General features: G+C 33.6%; 1 protein-coding gene across 1 annotated transcript; it reads left to right on the top strand.

The window, feature by feature from the left end:
• Positions 1 to 516: 516 nt before the first annotated feature.
• LOC115886024 (actin-related protein 5) lies at positions 517 to 14351 on the top strand. Its single transcript, XM_030905054.1, has 10 exons — positions 517 to 702; positions 754 to 1089; positions 1147 to 1356; positions 1406 to 1636; positions 1693 to 1847; positions 1902 to 2126; positions 3549 to 3735; positions 3918 to 4127; positions 8589 to 8842; positions 14168 to 14351. The coding sequence occupies exons 1-10, from the start codon at positions 600 to 602 to the stop codon at positions 14261 to 14263; spliced, it is 2007 nt and encodes a 668-aa protein (XP_030760914.1). The 5' UTR covers positions 517 to 599; the 3' UTR covers positions 14264 to 14351.
• The last annotated feature ends 233 nt before the right edge of the window (positions 14352 to 14584 follow it).

Here is a 14584-nt window from a genome sequence, read left to right as displayed (position 1 = left end):
ATTGACAGCTAATAAAACCCATTGTTGTGGATTGTTTTTTCAAGGGTTACGTGATAACTCATCGTTAAATTGGCAAAAATAGGGAATTATTTAATTTAACTGCAGAATTATTAATAATTAATATTTTTAAACGAAATTTGGTACAGAACTGTTTTGGGGGATGCCGAATGTAGGGGTGTACTCAAATTTTTTGAAAAAAAATCGCTAATATGATTTTGCAAATTTTTCACCACAAAAATTTTATTAAGTAGGCCTTGTTTTTTGTGAAATAACATGACATTGAGCCCTAAAGTACATTTTTTGAAACTTTATATTTGAAAAAAAAATCATCAAAATCGGACTATAAACACAGATTTTATGGAGGGTGCCCGGTCTTGTGTGGGTCACACTGTATTTATTATTTTTATTAAAATAAATAATTCTGCTACAATCGATCACTTAAACTATCGTTAAAGCAACCCGTTTCTAGTCCCTATCATAAACACGTCAAAACAGTATATATTCTGTGGTCAAAACATTAACCTCAAATTATGCTTTTGTTTTTGTAAATAACGGATTCCTACTTGATTTGTTTTTATATTATCAAAAGCAACAATAAAATGGAAATATTACAATTTGTAGATGCTAAAACAGTACCCGATATTGTTCACGAATATACGCCTGCTCTGAGAAATAATTCAGTACCAATTATAATCGATAATGGCAATTATTTCCTAAATTTTTTCTACTTCATATTAAGAATGTTTCTTTCAGGATCTTATATGGCTAGAGTTGGTTGGGCTACGAGTACCGAACCTCTTTTACAATTTAAAAACCTAATAGCCAAGCCGCGACGAGAAAGATCGAAAAAAGAGTCCGTAGAATTAACTCAAGCTCCTCAACTTCAAGTCGGCAATGACATTGTTAACATCGAAGCATTAAGATTTCAATTAAAAACACAATTTGATAGAAATGTGGTCACGCATTTCGAAGCACAAGAACATCTTTTTGATTATGCTTTCAGTCATTTGGGAATTAACACTGAAAACTGTGTGCCGCATCCAATAGTTTGTACTGAAGCTGTGCTAAATCCAAATTCATCCAGACAGTGTAAGAAAATCACATCTATAAGGGTTTTTATGTAGAATATTTGTTAGATTTTTTTAGTAATGTCTGAGTTATTGTTCGAATGTTACGATGTACCAGGAGTGTGTTATGGGATAGATGCCTTATTTGCGCATCACTTTTATCATGAAAAAATTAAACCAGAAGGTTTAAAAGATGTTTTGATCGTTAATGTGGGTTACCAGTCATGTCATATAATACCAGTAATTAATAACAAAACAGTTTTTGAAAATACCAGGAGACTGAATACAGGTAAAATGTTAATTTCTTATTTTTTTTTATCTAAGTCAATATAATCTAGGTGGATATCATATTATATCATTTCTACATCGTATACTACAGTTAAAATACCCATCGCATGCTACCTCAATCACTTTGAGTCGAGCTGAAGAATTACTATGTAGGTTATGTAAAATTGCGGTGGATTACAGAGTGGAATTGAGTAAATGGGCTAATCCAGATTATTACGAGGAGCATGTTATAAAAATTCAGCTTCCTTTCACAGCTACAGTAGTTAATTCAGCAGTTACAAGTAAATTTAAGTTTTTATTAGATGTATTAGTGTTATTTTGGAGTTTATTATTGTAGTTGAGCAACAAAAAGAGAGAAAGAAGGAATTAGCAAGAAGATTAACAGAAATTAACGCAAGAAAAAGGGAAGAAAGATTGGCGGAAGACGAAGAAAAAATTGGACAGTTGTTGGATATTAAAGAAATGATTGAGTATGGTGCTGATAAAGCTACAGTATGAAAAATTAATAATATTTGAAATTAAATGATAGTTTGGCTTAATTTTTAGGTGGAAAGGACATTGACTGAATTTCAGATTAAGAGTACGTCAGAACTGGAAAAGAATATTTTGCATTTGAACAATAGAATTGAGAAAACTAAACTGAAAATTCTGGCTGCTGCAAGTAATTTGGAAGAAGTGGAAGAACCGCCCGCTAAACAATCAAAATATAGTAAAATGGCGTTTGAAAGTGAAAAAGAACTTTATATGTTCTTACAAAACATCAGAAAAATGGTAAGGATAGATTTTTATTTAATTTCTATTACATTTTTAATTTTTTTTTATTTCTTTTGTTTGTGGTGTGTATGTTTTTGGGACGAAAAATATTGACCAATGAAATTATTAAAAAACGAGATTCTTATTAATTTAATTTCTTCTAATTTTTTTTTGAATTTTTGTTTGTACAGACAAGAAATATTCAGCCTTGAAAGTAATAAGGAAATAAGATATTAATTTAATTTCTATAGTTCTTGTTTTTTTCTTTTATTTTTATTTCATATTTCATTTTATTTATTTATTTCTATGTAATATTTGTTTTTTTTTCCACTTTATTTACTGTTTTTATTTTTTTTTGAGGCAAGAAATATATACTAAGGAAATTATTAACAAACCTCCAAAACAAAAAGATATGAATTTACTTTAATTTATGGCACTTTTGTTTTTTTTTCTTTGTTTTTTATTTCTGTCATTTTTTATTTTCCCTTTGTTTGCTTTTTTATTTTTTTAAGGCAAAAAATATTTACCTAGCAAATTATTAAGAAACAAGACAGGTATTTAATTTCTGTAATTTTTGTTCTTTTTTTTTCTTTTTTTATTCTTCTGAATTTTCGTTTGTAGAGACAAGAAATATTAACCAAGAATGTGATTAAGAAACAATATATGTATTAATTTAAATTCAATGTCATTTTTGTGTGTTTTTTTTCTGTAGATTTTTGTAAACATAAGAATTATTCACCAAGAAAAAGATATTAATTTTAATTCTAGGCCATGTTTGTTTTTTCCTCTATTTGCTATGTTTATTTTTTTTTGAGGCAAGAAATTTTTACCAAGAAAATGATTAAGAAACAGGATTAATTTAATTTCTATGTAATTTTTTTTGTGATTTTATTTCTGTAGATTTTTGTAGAGATAAGAATTATTCACCAAGTAAAAGATATTAATTTTAATTCTATGGCTTTTTTGTTTTTTCCTTTATTTGCTGTGTTTATTTTTTTTAGGCAAGAAATTTTTACCAAGAAACGGTTTAAGAAACAAGATTAATTTAATTTTCATGTCATATTTGTTTTTTATTTAAGTTTTTTAAGTATTTTATTTCCTCTGGATTTTTTTGTAGAGACAAGAAATAGCAAAATAAAACACTAATTCACCACAATACACCAAAACACTTTACTTTTGAACTAGATGCACGTTTCACTAACCGTGTTAGCATCATCAACAGATGATTAAAACTCACTGAGCCCAGTGTAAAAGTAAAGTGTTTTGATGTATTATAGTGAATTAGTGTTATATTTTGCTGTTATAAAACCAAAGATTCCAACCCCCAACTGTAACAAGAAATATTCACAAATAAAATGGATAGAAACAATTCATTAATTTAATTTCTATGGCATTTTTTTCCTCTTTTTTAACTTTCTTTTAGATTCTATTTTTTTGTAGAGACAAGAAATATTGACTAAGAAAATGATCAGGAAACAAAGGAAGCAAGATATGGCTAAAAGACGGACTGCAGCTGGTCAAGAAAGGATGAGAATTATTTCTCAGTTGGCCAGGAAAGAGAAAGGAAATGATGATTTTGGCCTGAGAGATGAGGATTGGGATATTTACAAAACTATTAGTAAAGATGGTAAGGAAAATATATATTTTTATTTTGAAAATTAACTAAAAATACAAAAAGAAAGAAATAAGAAAAATAAAAAGACAATTTTTTGCGATACTGTTGTTTATCGAGTTGTTCATTATTTTTATGTTTTATTTTTGTAAAAATTGACCGTCAATAAGCATTTATTTATTTGTCTGTAATTTCAGGTGGCGATTCCGATAGTGAGGCTGAAAACGAAAAACTCGTGGAATTTGATGAGGTTTTGAGAGCTCACGAACCCTCGGAATTAGGCGAGTCCTCAAATCCAGGAGAAACGCATCAGCTTCACATTGGAATAGAAATATTCAGGGCTCCCGAACTACTGTTTAAGCCGTACATGCTGGGCAGTCAAGAGGCTGGATTATCCGAAGTCATTGGTAAGTTCAATAAAAAAAATTAAAAAAAATAGATCAAAATTTAAAATGAATGTTCCGTGCATGTTCCGTGCTATATAGGGTGTTCCAATATTCCATATCCAAAAATTACACTACAGTAACTTAGATTCAATAGAAGTAACTCATCTCATGGAGGTACTATGATAATGTCTACTAACAACGACTTTACGGCAGTAACTAAGTTCGATACTCTAATATCCGAAAATTTTTTTGAATTTTCCGTCGGTTATCATAATGCTTTTGTTTTTTATATTATTTGTATTTACAGAAACAAAACACCTGACGCTGATGTGCATATTTTCAGTTAAAAATTGCTAAGCTTGCTTGAATCCCTACCTATAAAAAGTAAATTGATTTTGTGTGGCGACCTAAATATTGAATTTTCCAGTGTGTGTGCAGCTAGGGTGTCTCTCCAGTCCATTTTTCATTCTTATGGTATACTCATGCATGTTGACTCACCAACTAGAATATAATAACTAAAACTGGCTCTAGTACTATAGATTATGTCGTGTCGTCTTTTCACCCGGAATTCATTGAGTGTAAAGTCTTTCACTCAGGTTTCTCTGATCATGCGGCAGTATTGACAATGTTTTTGCCACAATCCAAATGCAAAAATACCTCGCGCAAATTGGGCCGTATTTTTTCGGATAAAAATTTTCTAAATTTTCACCACCTATGTCTAACAACTGAGTGGGTTGTCCTCTCGGCTGACGTCGATTCCGAATTTTCTAGATTTATAAATACCTTGTCTAATCTGGCGTGCAGGCGTTTCCTCTTAGGCCTATCAAAAGTAAGCAAGGTATACCCTGGTCTACGACAGGCTTGCGTATATCTGCAAAGGACATGCGCTCATTATCTCACCTTAAAAAGTTCATAGACAGCGTTTTCTTTCATAATTACGTGAAACTTTATAGAAGGGTTTATCGTAAGACTATAAAAGCTGCCAAGGACATTTATTATAATGGGAGGCTAGCCAAATCCGGTAATGTTGCTAAAGAGACTTGGGCTATTATAAATGACTTAAGGAATAAGACTTCTTCGTCTGGCACAGTCTTTAATTCACCTGAAGATTTAAACACTTACTTTGTTAATGTGGCTAAAAATTTAGTAAACACCATAACTCCTTCCCATGATTCACTTTCATATCTCCCTAAAGCAAATGAGAATTTACACAGTTTCTTCTTCACGCCCGTAGCATTAGATGAGCTCCGTAGTACAATTAAAAGTATTAAAAATAAATTCTCATCTGGGACTGATGGGCTTACTCTCAAAATGTTCTCTGAACTTCCGGAATGCACATTAATCTATCTTTAGAATTTTAGAATTTAGAATGAGTGGGAGGGGGGTTAATCACTTCGACCTTACCTTAGATCCATTGTGTCCCCCTTTCTTGAATCATAACTCATCATACAGTCCCAGGGCTTTGACAAAAGCCAGTATCTGGGACGGTTTTATAGAGGGTAGTTCTCCATCTCCAATATCAGTCGTACCAAAATTCATGGCACGAATGGTTGTAGTCTCGGCGCACTCAGTGATGAGGTGTACTGGTGTTTCACCATCTTCCCCACAGAATCTGCATTCGCCGTTTCTTCTTAGTTTCAATCTACTGAGGTGTTCATTGAGGAGACAGTGTCCTGTTAAAAACCCCGTGACAATCCAAAGATTGTTCTTACTCAGACCCAGGAAGATCTGTGATTTTTCTTGATCATAAGCCCTCAGAAACTTCTTCGAGTGTCCTAGACCATTGCAAGATTTCCATTCCAGGTTGCGAATGGAATCTTCCAAGTTCTTGAGTTCCGCCTTGAGTTGGTTACCACTTGGAAAGCAGAACGGTTCTGGTCCAGTTAGTGGAGTGTTCGCTCCTTTCCTAGCTAGATTATTTGCTTTTTCATTGCCTTCTATCCCTTGGTGAGCAGGCACCCAGTGTAGGAGGACTTTGTTTTCTTTGCCTAATTTATTCAGCTTCTCTATGCATTCTTTGACCAATTTCGAATTGATTGATACTGAGTTGATCGCCTTTAATGCTGCTTGACTATCAGATAAGATGGCTATTTCTTGTTTCCGATAGTTCCTATCTAAGATAAGTTGTACGCATCTCTCGATAGCGTAGATTTCTGCCTGTAGGATACTAGGGTAAGTGCCCATTGGTTCAGAGTAATTAGCTCTCGGCCCAAACACTCCGATCCCTGTTCCCGTATTGGTTTTGGAAGCATCAGTATACCAAGTTATGGTATGGTCTTTTAACTGCTGGGCAAGCGTTTTGCTCTTCCAATCCTTCTTATTGCTCAATACTACATTGACATGTTTGTCAAAGTTGTACGTTCTTGGCATATCGTCCACTGGGAGTTGCAGAAGTGGTATTTCCTTTTTGAGGGTGTTCCAAGCCCCTGATCTGACAATTCTCCCAGTACTAATTCCGTTAGTGACCATTCTAATCATTGTCGCATTGGCATATCTACCAATGACAATGTTCAGTTTAATTAATCTATCTTACTACTTTAATTAACGAGTCATTCCAAAAAGGAGTTTTTCCAAACTGCCTTAAGACAGCAATAATTATTCCTCTGCATAAAGGAGGAGATAAAGGTCAAGCTTCGAACTATCGACCAATTGCTCTCCTGCCCACATTATCTAAGATCATTGAAAGATTGGTTAAAAGAAGGCTTCTATCTTTTATCCTTAAATATAAAGTACTTTATACCCATCAATTTGGATTTCTAAGTAACAGTTGCACAAATGATGCTATGTTCGACCTTTTTAATAATGTATACTCTAGCCTGAATAACCATCACTCTACAGCTACAATTTTCTGTGATTTCTCTAAGGCTTTCGACTGTGTAAATCATAATATCTTAATTAACAAATTGCAATACTATGGATTCAGGGGAGTGCCGCTCGAATGGCTTAAGTCGTATCTTGGCAACAGAAGGCAGCTTGTGAGGATTGATACGTCTATGTCTTCTTGTAAGCCTATAAAATGTGGTGTCCCTCAGGGTTCAGTATTTGGCCCTATTTTATTTCTGGTGTTTATCAACGACATTGCAAATCTAGACATTAGTGGTAAAATCTGCCTCTTTGCGGAGGATACTAGTTTCACTTGGAGCGGCCCAGATGTTACGGCACTATATATTACTATATCCAGTGACTTACGCACCATTAAATCTTGGTGCGATTCTAATCTCCTATGCCTCAACCTTTCAAAAACTAAAGTTTTGTCATATAAAAGTACTATACAACCTTTTGTACTTAATAACACCACTATTGACGTCGTGGACTCTGTGAGATTCTTAGGACTTGTAGACAACTCGTTAAAATCGGACTTACACATCGAAGCCTTATCAAAGAAACTAAGCTCTGCCTGTTTTGCGCTAAGATCAGTTTCTAAGGAACTTAACTCATCAACCTCTAGAATGGTCTATTATGCCCTTTTTGAGTCGCATCTTCGTTATGCCCTTCCATTCTGAGGTACTTGCTGCGCGACAAAATTTGATCGTATTTTCAAACTTCAAAAGAGAGCAGTTCGATACTTATTGGGACTAAACAGTAGAACTCACTGTCAGAATTTCTTTAAAAATTTCACAATACTGACTCTTCTTTCCTTATTCATTTTTGAATCCGTTTGCTTAATCCGCAAGCACATATTCTCTATTCCAGAAAGGCCTTCTCACAACTATACACTTAGGAATGCGGAGCACGATATTTATCTGCCAACCCCAAGCTCAGAGCTAGTTAAGGGCTCAATACTGTACAATGCCAAGAAAATGTACAATCATTTGCCTTCGAATATCAAGTTACTTTCATTCTTTCCCGCATTTCGCAAAGCTCTGAAATCATACTTACTAGAGAGAGCGGTAAACGACTTTTTTATTGATGTTTAATCATTTTAACAATTTTTTTGAACAATTTGAACAATTTTGAATTTTAAAATTATGATCATCTCGCACACTGGTTAAATGTCTAGTATTTAAAATTTAATATTTTATAACTCTTGATTTTATGATATATAACATGATTTTATCCATTTACAGTTTTCCTTTTCTAAAATTTTCTAGATACGCCTGTGTTCTGCAATGTCTAGATATGTTTTATTTGTAATTTTATGACGTAAATTTTTTTGAATTGATTTGTATTGTATGACATTTTTTTTTATTATTTGTATATTTGTTTTTGTGCTTTTTTGTTTTGTGAATCCTTTGTCGATGAAGCTGTTTTCGCTTTTTGTACAATAAAGCGTTGTTTTTTTTAAATGATGAATTAAATTTGATCGTTTTATTTTAGAGAAAAACTCATTTGAAACATATTATAGAACTCCTTAAAATGAAGCAAGTTGTTCATTTTGAATAATTTATATGAATTAGTTGATAGATATGAAAATGCTAAAATTAAACGAAAAATTAAAATAATCCGGTCTTTCTGTAATAAGTATTTTTTTCTGATTTTTAGCTTATGTAATCTCGCTTTTTGAACCCGAAGACCAACTAAAATTAGCCTCGAACGTGATCGTGACGGGCAGTTTAGCAAATTTGCCCGGCCTCAAAGAGAGACTGGTCACCGATCTCGTTTCAGTGAGACCGTTCAAATCGACTGTGAACATCAACGTGATGAACAGTCCGAATTTGGCTGCGTGGTATGGAGCGAGGAATTTCTCAAGAAGCGATGAATTTCAACGGGCGTTGGTAACGAAAAAGATGTATCAGGTACAAAACGACTACAAACAACAAAAACTGTTACAGTGCGTCGGGCATCTGTAGCTCCTATAATAAAAAAAACTTAGGCATTCTATTTAAGTGTAAACCGAAAGCATACACAACCAATACATACCAATTAAACTTTTAGTCACGTGATTATAAGCTTGACCGGCACAGCGTTGCCCGCTTTTACATATTTTCTTTTAATCAAAATATTTTAGGAAACAAAAATAAATTCATTTCATCCACAAAACTCACCTCCTTAACAGCACTAAAGTGACATAAAGGGCCATTACTGCCGCTTTCCCTTTCGAAATATTCTAATAAGGTTGCGATGAGTTTTTTGCATTGGCTATTCAGCTGTCTTGTACACTTCGCTCTAAAAGATGTTCTAAAAAGAACAATGTTTGACTGCGAGGTCTGTTAGTAAAGAAAGTTAAGCTTAAAGTATCACAACACAATTCATTTAAACCAAAAACTCGTAATACAAAACTAAAGTGTCAAAACTAATGACAATGTCAGGAAATAAATAAATAAATGTTGCAACTTGACATTTTTTACAACAAAGCTACCACCTGAATCCCCAGCGGAGAAATTTAAATTCCAGTTAGTCAGCCCGGCGCGTAATATGTCCATGGTTGGTAACGATGAATTTAAAAATCGAATAACTATGGTTAGGTCGTCTTCTTATCCTTAGGTTACATTCCCCAGTTCTATACTTTTCACAAAGTCTGGCAACATGGAGACTGAACCCTCCATATAGCTCTCTGGCAGTGGCTTATCATTGCCTATTACCGAGAACCGCACATTTACCACATTGAGTGTCGAAACCGACATAAAATGCGTTTTGTCGTTTCTTCTTCAGATTGACAGAACCTGCACATGGCACTAGCTTCTGCGTCCCACTAGCCAACTCGCATACCTAACAATGTTGCCGTTTGTTGTCTCTTAATTTCACGATTTTCAATTGTCACCTAAACTAGAGACGTTTATTTTTATGGTTTATTTCAAAGTTTGATTGTTATTTGGTTTATTTTGTTAGAACGTTCTTAATAGTAATCAGAATACTAGATAAAGTAGGAATAAGTGAAATGAACAGTTTGAAATGACGTTTTGTGCGCTTTAGGGCTCAAACACACTGACGACCAGGTCGCACCGGCCAGGCCGCACCTACCTCTAAAACCATTAAATCAAATGAAATAGCGCACACTAACGTCCTGGCCGTCCGTTGGTCGTGGCGACCAGAAGGCTGCACGGAAATATTATTATTTTCTGCCGCTTGTTGCCGGTTTTCTTCCAAATTAATAATTTTTCAGATGAAATCCCTCAAATTCAAGCCACAATATTTTATTTTCTATAAGATATAGTGTTTTAGGGTTTTAGTGTAGTTTTTGCACACGTGCAGAAAATCCAAATAGTATACAGACTGGATCAAAGGTAAACTTAAATCTAATCCCTTTTTTTATCAAGGGTCGATTCTAGTAAAAACATTTTTATATGACATACCTACTCTATTTATGGTTGGTATAACACCTGTTATTATACCTTTGAGTTTCGATGTTTAAAAAATAAAAAAAATAATATTTCAAGTTTTTCTACAACCACTTGTTTTTTTTTATTAAATTAGTTTTTTTAGTTGTATTCTAGTCATGTACAAGGAGGACAACTGTATTTTAAATATGATATTTAATTTAACGTTTTTCAAACAGGGTTCATTAGACTATATTTCTACTAGGTACATTATTTTGAAAAAAAAATTAAGAAAACAACTTAAATATTCATAAAAATAGAAGTAATTACTGTTGTAGATTCTTCGTTATATTGTAAACATTGAAATAACTGGAAGCTAAACTTTCTACCTGCTTATATTTAGAGCCAGTGTCTGACGATCTTTTTTTACGATGGCCCTAATATGTTTACTTCTAAAGTCGATAAGGGCGCCATATCAGAAAAAAGAAACAGAATATCTCCCTTTTTGTCGGTCGCGCGTACACAATGCTTTTTGTTTGTTGTGAATAGCAACTTCGCTTTTTAGTTAACTCGGATATTTTAACATTTCTGAAACAATATTTTCTAATTGGTAAAACGTAAAAAATCGTTAGATTTGACAACTCTGTTGAAACTGGTCGTTCATCTGGCCGCAGCTAAAAACGCAATACATCCGGCCAGCCGACGGCCAGGTCGTTGCGACCTGGTCGTCAGTGAGTTTGAGCCCTTAGTGTAGGTTGTTTATTCTGTTATAATTTAATATTTTCGAGAGATTTAAATTTTGTTTATAGATTAAATTCAAATATTTTTATTTATGAAAATAAATTATATTAATTGATAATTTATTAGTAAAAAAAACTTATGATAAGCTGCTAGATCTTAATTTTCACTGCATTTTATTCGGACTGAATGTTAGTTAAATGATCTAGCAATATTTTTATCTATTATTTTTGAATTCAGATATTATATTTTGTTTATTTTGAGGAAAAGTTCAGGTAATTTGTTTTAAAATGTTCATGTAAGTCATCTTCAAACCTACTGACAAAGTCACACATAGGGTATTTTTATTATAACAGTTTGTACAGTGATATTGGTATTATTTAAACCATGACCTAAAACAGTTCTATTATTATCCATCAATCAAGGATATTAAGATCAAATTTTCCATTCTTAAAGAGAACAAAGAAAGACACAGTCAAAGTCTATGCACCATCATTACTAATATCCTGGATGATAATGCTTACAATTCACTTGACTCTGTCTCACTTCTTTGATAATTTGGTCAATTACCTTGTGCCACTTGTGCATGTGATTTTAAATGCCTTATAGTACGAAAGCATTATGTGTCCCGTGGGACAGTTAATGAAGTGAAGGTACTAGTGGTACTAATCGATAGATAAAAACGTGTAGTCCAATAATGTCGATGGTGACACTTTCACAGATGTTGCGTGTGGCTATGATGACGTCATCCAAGATGACCGTCGCTTTATTATGAACCAAGTGACATATCTCCCTGCTGAACCGATTCAAATTTGTCTTATTTTGAGCCTTCAAGACAGATAGACTTCATAATGGATCAGTCAGTCTTTGGGCACCTATAAAAAAAATAAACTTAAACTATGTTTTAACAACAAGAAACAAATAAAAAGTGAAAATTGCTGGATCCCTTACAGAGTTAAATGCAGACCGTTCTCTTTTTGCTTGACTTCTCATTGTCGCACGATCTCAACGTGAAATAGACCTACGCACAACCTTAGGAAAACATGAAATGTCAGCTGTGCCCAGATCCATGTTTGCATTAGACGGAACAACGCATCAGTGCCCAGCTAAAAGTAAATTAATTCAAATCTTCAAGTCTGTAGTGGAATCCACTGCCAAAGATTCTTTGTCATCTGCTCAAGTTCACCAATCAAATAACTGCGTTGCAATTGTAGATGCAATGGGAGAATTGCAGGCTCTTGATAAAACTAGCGCAGTGAAAACTTGTAAAGATCTTGCAGATTTGTTCGCCCAAAAGATCCAAAGGAAATACTGGCAATATGACGAACTTCATTTTATTTTCGACACGTACTTGGTCGCAACACAGTACAAAATATGTGACACAACTGACATATCAACGCGCACTGAAGTTTCTACAACGCACTGCTCTTTGGATTGTTTAAAGATTACTCAAGAAGAAGCCGACATAAAAATTAAACTTCATGCTATTAATGCAAAAGTTAAAGGTACAGATACACTACTGGTATTTGCTAATGATACAGATATTTTAGTTTTGCTAGTGAGGCGCTATGCAAGGCTTCCCGAAAACACCTTTTTTGTACCATCGTCAGGCGAGGCAATATCAGTTAAAAACATATATATTTCACTCGGACCACTAAAGTCTTCAGCACTGCCCGGGTTCCATGCAATATCTGGTTGTGACACCACCGGAAGTTTGTTTGGAAAAGGAAAGTTGTCATACTGGAAGGCATTTGTTTCAGCGAGTGAAGAAGAACTTACTGCCTTGGAGGAACTTGGTACCAGTGATTTAGTACCTGATGATGTTTTGCATCAGCTAGAAATATTTATTTGTCGAGTTTATAAAGCAAGCACTCTAACAAAATCACTTGCAGAATTACGTTGGTCAATGTATACTGCCAAACAAGCGCTTGGAGATAAGTTACCCCCCACTAGAGGTTCCCTTGTACTCGTAATTAAGAGAGCTAACCTTCAAGCCTTTGTGTGGTCAAAAGATGATGAACCAAATGCAGTTATCTCTAATCCAGTTGGACACGGCTGGTATTTGGAAGAGGGAGTGCTTACCCCTGTTTTGTGTGTAGAACCATGTGCTCCAGAGTCTCTTGTTCAACTAATTAGATGTTCGTGTCTTAAAAGTCGATGTTCACCACCGTGTGCCGATGCCGATTTGTAATTTTATTAATATATATGTGCAAATGTATCAATTAAATTTTTTTTAAATACATGAACTCATATAACGTAGACCATATTTTTACCAAAATAAAATAACACAATATTTTTAAATTTTTTTCACTTTAAATCCAACCAGCAACCAAAATATTATTTTTTCGCAATACTTTGAAGAATTAATTGTTTTTCTCTTTACATTACCTTTCTAACAAGCTAAAAAAAATTGAAATGGATTAAATAGCGGCGACTCTGATAAACCAACTCCACTGGCACCTTCCCTTCATGAAGTTTCCTACGGAAAGCTATTTTTATACGTTGTGCTCCCGAACTACAAACTTTTCTTTGCACTAAAATTTTTATTATAAAATTCGCATGTAAATGCATATAGTTTTTAAAGTTGCTATTTCCTCTATCTGATTCGGATGAAATTTTTAACGTGTTTCCGAAGCACACTAAAACACACGAAACTGCGATTAAGCAAATGCGTTTGCAGCAAACACTGCTATAAGAAATACTGGTATTCGTTTCACTTTAATAACCAAATAAATTATATGGGGAATGTCATCAATGTTCATTTCCTAGATTATAGGGTACATATACGGTATAATATCTTGTATAATATGTAAACCGTTCATAAAATAAGGCGACAGCAAACGGCAACATTGTTGGGTATGCGAGTTGACTACTGGGACGTAGAAGCTAGTCCACATTATTCCCTATTCAGCTTACAATGCCCTGTTATTGCTTATCAGGTCTACCGTGAATTTTAGAGAATGTTCTACAATGAACTTTTTTGTCTTTGCCTGTCTCTGCCCTGGCGAGTTTAACAAAATTTCTCAATTCTATTTCATAAAACCTACTGATGGTACCCCGACGCACTGTTGCAGGACCCTGTATACGGTTTTATTTGTTACGTTTTTATCATTACTAATATTGTAGGAAATGGGAGCAGAGTATTTGAAGACATACCAAGCTTCAAATCAGTATATTCCTACCCCATCACCAATCAGTACAGATGTAGATGTCCTAAGTTGAAGAGAAAATTGTATAAATAAGAACTGTTGAAGGTTATTCAAAAATGTATAATTTTAGCTTTAAAAATTAAGGAAAATAGTAATAAAAATAAAAAAAACATTAATTATTGTCACTGTTATAATAATAAAATTATTATGTGTGAAATTTTACTAAGGTATTGACTAAATGTATTTGTTTTGATAACAGTGCATTATATACTGCATCTCAAAATCGCTGATATTTTTTCGCCAACAATATTTTTTTTGGTAAATTAAACTAGTAAAAAATATATTAAAATAATATTATATTCTTAACAATATATTTGAAAAAACCAGTGATGCC

Source organism: Sitophilus oryzae, unplaced genomic scaffold (genome assembly GCF_002938485.1).
Source record: "Sitophilus oryzae breed Bouriz unplaced genomic scaffold, Soryzae_2.0 scaffold_466_pilon_pilon, whole genome shotgun sequence".
NCBI classification, from domain to species: Eukaryota; Metazoa; Arthropoda; class Insecta; order Coleoptera; family Curculionidae; genus Sitophilus; species Sitophilus oryzae.
This window is presented reverse-complemented; position numbering and strand designations above follow the sequence as displayed.